At 41.4% G+C, this 8,631-nt stretch overlaps 1 protein-coding gene across 1 annotated transcript; it reads left to right on the top strand.

Moving 5' to 3' along the window:
* The first annotated feature begins 3,959 nt into the window (after nucleotides 1-3,959).
* LOC147882429 (uncharacterized) lies at nucleotides 3,960-6,294 on the top strand. The gene is made up of 6 exons (XM_087400245.1): nucleotides 3,960-4,254; nucleotides 4,363-4,531; nucleotides 4,636-4,738; nucleotides 4,855-4,983; nucleotides 5,379-5,594; nucleotides 6,016-6,294. Exons 1-6 carry the CDS (start codon nucleotides 3,960-3,962, stop codon nucleotides 6,292-6,294), a joined length of 1,191 nt encoding a protein of 396 aa, XP_087256371.1.
* Nucleotides 6,295-8,631: the final 2,337 nt, after the last annotated feature.

Raw genomic sequence — 8,631 nt, 5'->3', positions numbered from 1 at the left:
ATATCTAAATCAACACATCCTGGTAGAGATATGTTTTAACCTTTAAAACATAATGCTTGAGCAATCGTACCTCTCAAATATCAAAAAATCCGCTTCACAGCCATCCAATATACCAATTCTTGATGCATATGGAACCCTTGACATATAGTCAATCTCCTCCTGCATCTTGGGATGCATATACTTAAATAATTCGAAATGATTAACCAAAGGTGTGGAAATAGGTTTTTCATTCTACATTTCAAACCTTTCCAATATTGTCAGTCTGAGACAGTGTCAATTTGCAATTTCCCTTTCTCTTGTTATTCTCATGCCAAGGATTTGCTTTGCAGCACCCAAATCCTTCATTGCAAATATATTTGCTAACTTTCTCTTGAATACATTTATATCTTGCATGTTAGATCCTACAATAAAGCATGTCATGCAACATACAATAATAAGATCACATATCTACCATTGTCTAGTTTTTGAGAAAAAACACAGTGGTATGAATGACATGTACTGTAACCTTGTTCTAGCATAACCTTGCAAAACTTCAAATACCACTTCCTTGGAGCTATCTTTAATCCATATAGACTTGTCTTCAACCTGCATATGACCTTGTATCCTTGTGTGGCTGTTGCATATCAATCTCTTCCTCCAAATCCCCATATGAAGGAAAGTTGTCTTCACATCTAATTGTTCAAGATTCCAGTCTTCTACGGCCACTAGACTCAAAATAGCTCTGATTGAAGTCATTTTAACAACAACAGGAGAAAATATTTTATCAAAGTCTATAACTTTCTTTAGTGATACTTTAGTGACCTTCCACAAATTTCCTACAAATGTCATGGTAGTGCAGCCTTTATCATCATGCAGTAGTCCCACTAGTTTGGACTCCAAATTTTCAATCCATTTTGATTTTCAACAAATTTTAAAAAAAGTTATGGAGTGTGCCATCAAATGCAAGGTGTGCATAATTTTAGCACAACATTGGAGGCCCGTTAAGCCATATCTAATGTTCTCATTTAGGTGTGTCCTTGGGTTGAGGAGAACCTCACATACTGTACTTTTGAATGATTACTTGGTTGTATGCATGTACAGATCAAATTTTTGATGTTTTTGAATAAATTGCTATATCCTATACTCTTCAAGATGCATGCTTCACATGCAACATAGCACTTATAATGCTTTAATGGTCTTGTTCCAAATCGTTATTCCATAATTTTTTGGTCTCATGTTCAAGTTTGGAATGTGTACTACAACTTGAAGGTAAAGTTTGCGGAATTCCATTGAGCAATGCATAAGTTATAAGTCATGCAAGATACCTATATACAAAAAATTGCATGAGTTCACCTTACCAGAAATGGCTACACCCAAGCAAACAATGACCCTCCCATATATTGAAGTAACCTTAACAATTTATCAACCATAGTAGGAGCACCTATCAAAGGATCCACTAGATACACTCCACAAGTCGATATGCCTGATTGAATTTTTCATTGTCGACAATCTTATGGCTACTACATTGATGAGTCGTAGCGTCTCAGGGGGTGCACTATATACTATAAGAAACCTAGGTATCATGTGCGTTCAAGGGGTGTTTAAAAAATCCCTCAAATAAAATTTTATCCCCAATAAAACTACCCCTCTTTATTTATGGACTTACTGATTTTTTAAAAAAGTTGAATTAAAAAACCCATCATGTTATTGTAATCCTGTTATATTTTTCCCAAAAGTGGGATTAAAATACCCCTCCTTAATTTGAATGCATGTGGTATACTAAATCTTGTGGAGGTGAATCCCGCGAGCATAGTGTACTCCGATAAAACTTCAATGCACACAAGGTGTTTTTTTGTGGCTTATTGGTGTGATGTGGCACTGAAGCAAGATTCAAAACTAGATCTATACACGGAAAGTCAAATGATTTGAGATTTGAGATTAGCAAAGGGTAGAATAAGATTGTGGAACTAGTAAAGGTTTGGGGTTAAAACATAACGAAGTGATGAGCAGAAATTGGATTTAGGGGTTGAAAAGTGATTATGATGACAAGAATTAGGCGGGATTATGGTGAGAAGATTAAGGATTTAGTGGTTGGAAAGTGATTTTGGTGCTAATGTATGGTTTGGGGCAAGGTTTAGAAGGGTATCATGCCATTTTTGGAACTTGAATTTTTGAGGGGAGTGACACCCACGATCTATTTTTTGGGAATGCGGACCAGCTTGGGGAGGGAGAGAGGGGTAACTTTTTTCAATAGGGGCAACCTCGAATTGGGAGAGGGAGACCTTGCACTTTTTGAGGCATATTGGGACCACCACCTCCTAGGGATATGTATTTTTTTGCGCTCTCATGGGCCTTGTTAGTTCTTAACTATTTTGCTAATCCACTTCCTATGAGCCTCTTTTCTAGTTTGTCTATTGAGTGGAAAACTTGTTGACGGGAAGAAAAGGTGTTACAATAGGGCATTTACACTATTGACATTGAGTGAACACTCCTCTATGGCATTTGGGATCACTTTTTTATTCGTGAAGCTTGACTTGTTGAGGGCCACTCCACACACACTCATTATGCAAGACCAAAGTATTTATTTGCTCAAATAGTTTGATCGCAGAGTGAACCATGAAATTTTGAAAAATGTTCACTCGGACTCAGAAAGCGAGCTAGTTCATTGAGGCTCGCCTCAAAATGAGAGATTGTCTTGAAGAAAGAGTTCTCTAGCCAATGAGGGGTTGTAGTAGAGACCTGGAAAATTAGCTCTATAAGCAATAAAATAGCTACATATGCTTTTAATGAGGCTATATGGAGGTCTTTAAAGAGCCCCTATGAACGCAGTTCTGGTGCAAGGTTTTGGCAGTCGTTTCCATGAATCAAGGAGCCGATGAGCTAATTCGATGCATGGTGAGATTTGGTGCCCTTGCATGGGGACCGGCTCTTATCCCACAGAGGAGGCTCTTATCACATGCACGAGGCGCTTATCCCTTGCATACACGGTTTATCACGTGGTGATAGAATCTCGATTGCCACGACGCGTCCTGCTCTTATAATTTGCTTGCCTGCAACAACAACAACAAGAGCACTTGTCGATTCAGCTAATGTCCCACTTCTCTCTCCATGAAGTCCTCCTCTCATTCGCTTTTCACCATTTGCTCTGGCAAGCTTGGCTTCCTTGTCGGCTTCGGTCTTTTCATGGCTCTTGTAGCCACAGGGATCGTCCTAGGAGTAGGCGTTCTCCTGCAGCTTGTAGGAACGGGCATTACATTCTCGAGCAGCAATCCAGCCACACGTCCCAGTAACCTATCAGACCGCATCCCTGGTCCGCCACCTCTTATCACCAACTGGTTTCGTTACACGAACTTTTCTTTCCGCTCTGTGATTTTTTTGCATGGTTCGTGCGCTCGTAGAAGATGCTGAGACGTGGAAATCTCTGCGCATAAAATTCATTTGCATGATGAGCTAGAAACGTGAATCTGTGAACGAAATGCATCCACAGTGATCCGCGGTGCTGCAGGCGCCCTCGCTAGCAGCCTGGAAGGCAGTGATCACAAACACCGACAAAAGATACTTCTCTCACTTTGGGACGATTTCTTGAACATCTCAACCTCAGATGGGAAACTCCACACACCACTTAATGACACAGCCTGGTTTCCCAGGCCTCCCCATTGGGAGAACTGCACTGAGATAGTTGAGCGATACCAGCTCCTTAATAACAGAAAAGAAGATGGGTCGCCACCAAGCTGGACGCTTTGGAAAGAAAAGCTGACAAATCTGGATATCTCTCATAGTCCTTCCGATCATGGCGACGAAGGGGAGCTCAATCTTTTCAATTCGGCGGACTCAATGCGCTCTCGCGGACCACCTTGGGTACAATCTATTTCCATTACGACTATCCAATTGTGCTCGCTATGATGGTTTTCCCGTGTACCTTTCAGGCCCAGGGAACGCTGGTCTGCGAACTTTTGCAGGTACTCTAGCTCCTGCCCTCCATGATCGCCAATGCCGGACCTATTGTATTGTTTATTGCTGTGCAGGTAGAGGGAACGGATGCAGACAACTTGCCCATGACAAGAGAGGTGCAACAAGACCTCTGGCTACATCAGCATCCCAGGAACTGTAGTGATCCACAGCTCAGGTTTCTGTGGGCTGTTTGGGACGACAGCACGGGGCTAGGGCTGGGGGGAGTCATTACAGAAATGGCTGGATTTCTATCCATTGCGATTCGAGAGAATAGGATCCTGGTGACCGACGGTTTCAGTCGCGCTGACCACGCAGGCTGTGTAGGTATGAATCTCGATATATTCAAGTCTTGTTTGCGTTATGGATTGGAGCTTTCCCTAGACTGCCTAGTTGAAAGCAATTAACGTTAACGTACTAATGTTTTGGCTCCAGGCGCAGTCCTCGCCGAGTGGGAATGCTACTTTCTGCCGGAAACTTCTCCGGAATGTAAAATGAGAGCTTCGGAGCTGGCGTCTAGTCCGGATGCGTTGAAGACACGAATCATCACTCGAAATACAGACTATTCTGACACGACGAAGATATGGTTTGGCGAGGTTCCAGGGTGGGCATTCCTGCGTTTTACGATTACGTGCTAAACTAATTTGGCTCCTCGATGGGAGGTGGTTCTCATTGTCGTATGTAACTTAGATCAGACTTTTCTCGCAGGCGTTGGGGATCTCCATGGCACCATATGCAGCCCACTACCGAGATAGATGGCAAACTCCTTGTACACCACTTGGCGGAAGACAGACGATGGTGGAGGGCACAGGTGCCTTCTCTGCTCGATCATCTCAAACTTTAATCTAGAATAGCCTCGCTAGTGCAAGTGCCGTCCTGCACCTAATTCCTCCCGTGTCTCTCCTTTGTTCTCATTGCCCGTGACAGGTTGTAAGGTATCTGATGCGATTTCCATCCGGATATACTTGCGGCTTGATGAACCAGGCTCGCCATCAATCTTTTGGAGCTCAAGCTGCAGAAATGTTATCCAAATCCTTACCAAACAGATGGCCTGAGGTTACTTTCGCTTTCTTTAAGCGGGGGGAGTTTCATTTCCTGAAAATGATATAGGATTAACTTAAACAACAGTTTACAAACGGGAATGAAGCCAGAAATATGGATGCTCAGACTCCAGTCCTCTTCCGGAAACCCTTCCCCTGCCGAGACCCATGTGGCGTTGCAAAAACTACAAATCTCCTGTTTTGGACGTTGGTTTCAAACACTTTTACGCGCAGCGAGGCTCCTTACCTTTTCTCAAATATGCTCAGACGAGAAGAATTACATTAATTTGCAAGAGCACGGACTCCTTATGCAGAAGGTTCAAACAGAAATACCTATAAGGGATTAGAAGTTAGAACAACGAACCATGCGTGCATCGCTTACGCCCGTACGTCGGCGTTGATTTTGCGCAGGTGGAAATATCAGTTCTGGAGGGAGAGATGGAGAGAGATGTTTGGCGACATCAGAGAGCATGGATTCCGCGGCCTATGATCAGTGTACATGTGAGGCAAGGTGATAAAGCTGCAGAAATGAATATAGTGGGATTTGACCGATACATGCAGTTAGCACATCGCGTGCGTTCTCGTTTTCCCGATGCCGTGAACATCTGGCTTTCCACAGAAATGCAGGTAAGAGTGGACTTCTGAACTATTCATTTTTCTTTAAAAGGTTGGCTTGTGATGTTAGGGGAAAGGGGGGAGTCCTTTTTCCTTAAAAGAGAGCGAAGGCCCAAAGATAAGGGGACTTTTGTAAAGGACTCTTATAACTTCCCCCTAGACTTCAATTCTTTAAAAGCACCACTCCAGAATAACTTCTCCCACTCTCAATTCTCTCCATCTCTTGTTTAGTACCATGATAACTTCCTTGAACTCTTTACTCCATCTCATCACTTGAAGTCTCTCCATATAGTACAATGAATCTTGATGACTTCCTTGAACTCCTTAGTCCAATATAATCATACAATCATGATTTCATATTATGGCATTCCAATTCAAATTTGTGAGTTTCAAATGGGTGTGTATTAAAGGTCCCTCATTCATGTGACCACAGGATGTGATTGAGGAATCTAAAACTTATGAAGCTTGGAGGTTTTATTACACCAACATAGCAAGACAATATGGGACCACTAGTATGAATTCTTATGAAACAAGTCTTGGAAAGGAGGCTAGTATGAATAATGCCATTGTAAACTTCTTAATGGCATCCGATGCTAATTTTTTCATTGGAGCCCTTGGGTCGACATGGTGCTCTTTGACTGATGGCATGCGCTCTACAAGTGGCAAAGTTAAGGTTGGATATTTGAGTGTGAATAAGGATAGATTTTGGTAGATGTTACATCTCAAACCATTATACCAATTGATCATTGTTTTGACAACGTAACATTGGGTGACACATACAAGTATGTACATTCCCATGTCTTGTGAATGGGTTCTTTGGAAACATTCATTTCCAGAGGAAATCATCAGCAAACTAACCATGAGGGCTATATATGTAAGCAAAACATGTATTCCAAGGCCCAATACAAATAAACTCATAAATCTACCCGGGGGGGTCACTATGTATAAACCCTCTATATCACGTGCGTTCATGGCCTATATTTAAAGTCCCTTATCAGTAAAAAATTTCATTAATAAAATGTACCCCTTTTCTATACAAATCTATAAATTTTTTCCAAAACTATTTTAAATAGTCCCTTATGTATATTTATTTCTGTAAATTTCAGAAATAAAAAAAATCCTTCTGTTGAACTCACGTGATAGGGTTACATATGATGAGTGACCCCCCCGAGTAAATCTAGTTTTTTTGGTAAATGATATTAAAGTCCCTTTTGTAGTTGTGATGCAAATAAAAAAGTATTTTGACGAATGCAAATATTGACATGTTAGACTCTCGAGAAGATCCCATCAAATACAAATATTGCTCTGATTTCATAGGAATTCAATGAGTGCATATTACCACATCCTTTCCTTTTTTAGTATAGAATGTTTAAAAAAAAAAACTTGAATGGTTTAGATCCAGGTTGGAAATTTGAGTCATTGAAACAAAAGAGCAATACACAGCAGCTAAGATGGAGAGTTTAAACATGACACACATTGGTCTATAGGCTGAGCATGCAACATTGGTGGTGGGTTTTCTCTACACCTCATGATACAACATGATGGATTCGCTAAGTAGATTGAGAGCACAACAAGAGCAGAGGCTTAAACCAATTAGGGCCTATGCTCTCCAATATGTGCGGGCAAAGAATGATGCCTTACATAGCAAGGTGGACACCCTTGGGGAGACCTAGGCTCTGCTACGGCTTCACGACAAGCTTGAGGAGCACCCAACTACAACTACTTGGACTAAAGGGTCTGATGATGGTGAAGGAGTAGCAAGGCCAACATACCCACACACCACCTCACTACTACAAGGCAAACAACTGGTTTGGACACCCTAGCCATAGGTTAGGCCAAAACAACCATACACCCAGTCAACGCGGACTCGGAGGACAATACAACAACACAAGTCATTTTAATGCTAGATGCAGCACCTCTCTTAATGCCTCCTCCACATATAGGAATAGGCTCACCTACCACATTACTAGAAGTAGGAACATAGACTTCCCCTAAACAGCTAAGCTTTTGCTCTTGGGATTGGAAATCTCTCGATGGCCAATGCCCAACAAAGTTAGAATTCCCATAACATTTCGTGCCTTGCAAAGTTGCCACTTATTCCCAGCATTGTGCCTAATCTTGACTCCTTCATCCTTGACACTTTACTTCATCAAAACAACCACTGGGCGAATTACCACCTACAGGGATCACTTTTCGTGCCTTGCAGAGTTGCCACTTATTTCTAGCATTGTGCCTAATCTTGACTCCTTCATTGTTGACACTTTACTTCATCAAAACAACCACTGGACAAATTACCACTTAGGATCTCTATCTATGACAAGGCCTTGACATGACATTCTAGACAAGGCACAAAGGCAATGGACTACCTTCAAGTGCTAAACATGGCAAAAAATAAGAGGAGAACATAGTGATTGAAGTGTACAACATTGGACAAATCTTTTAGGAACATAGATATGGAAGTGAATGCCTTTGGGAAAAACTTTCCCCAATAAAAATTCAAATATTAGCCCATGCTACAATTTTTAAGGCTCTAAAGAAAGCCCACCGTGTATTAGAAATACAAAGATAAAGAACTAGGGTACCGTAACTCCCACATATGTTACATTTTGGTATTAGAGACAAACCTTTGAATTTTGATGAAGAGAAGTTGGAAATACAAGTTGCAGTGCACAAAAAACTAGAAGAGAAGCTATGGTGCATGAGACGTTGAAAGGGAAGTTGCAAGCTATGAGAAAGATGAATGCTACAAGGTTAGGTGCACAAGAAGCTAGAAGAGAAGCAAAGATGCGGTGCAGAGAATCTCAACAAGATGATGGAAGAGAAACTACACGCTAGAAGAGAAGCTACAAGCTACAAGCTATAGTGTTGAGTGCATAAGAGGGGGTTGCAATTAATGAAGGTGAAAATTAAAGTGCATTATGTGTGGGTGTTTCTTGAAGAAACATAAGGGTACCTTAGAAACAAGAAAGATAAAAAAGAACTAGGGGAATGTATTTTGCCCATATATTATTACAATCGGGGTATGTAACACCTTGGCATTAGAGAAAAG

Source organism: Dipteris shenzhenensis, chromosome 29, assembly GCF_047967505.1.
Source record: "Dipteris shenzhenensis isolate YYH24624 ecotype China chromosome 29, Dip_SZ_1.0, whole genome shotgun sequence".
NCBI lineage: Eukaryota > Viridiplantae > Streptophyta > Polypodiopsida > Gleicheniales > Dipteridaceae > Dipteris > Dipteris shenzhenensis.
The sequence above is the reverse complement of the archived record's forward strand: the minus strand, read 5'-3'. Positions and strand labels throughout refer to the sequence as shown.

Bases quoted from the DNA above. Each gene is read 5' to 3' on its own strand.
- LOC147882429 (XM_087400245.1), top strand. From the start codon at position 3,960: ATGATCGCCAATGCCGGACCTATTGTATTGTTTATTGCTGTGCAGGTA. The intron at 4,984-5,378 runs GTTACTTTCGCT...GATTTTGCGCAG, and splicing joins TACCAAACAGATGGCCTGAG to GTGGAAATATCAGTTCTGGA. The intron at 5,595-6,015 runs GTAAGAGTGGAC...ATGTGACCACAG, and splicing joins GGCTTTCCACAGAAATGCAG to GATGTGATTGAGGAATCTAA.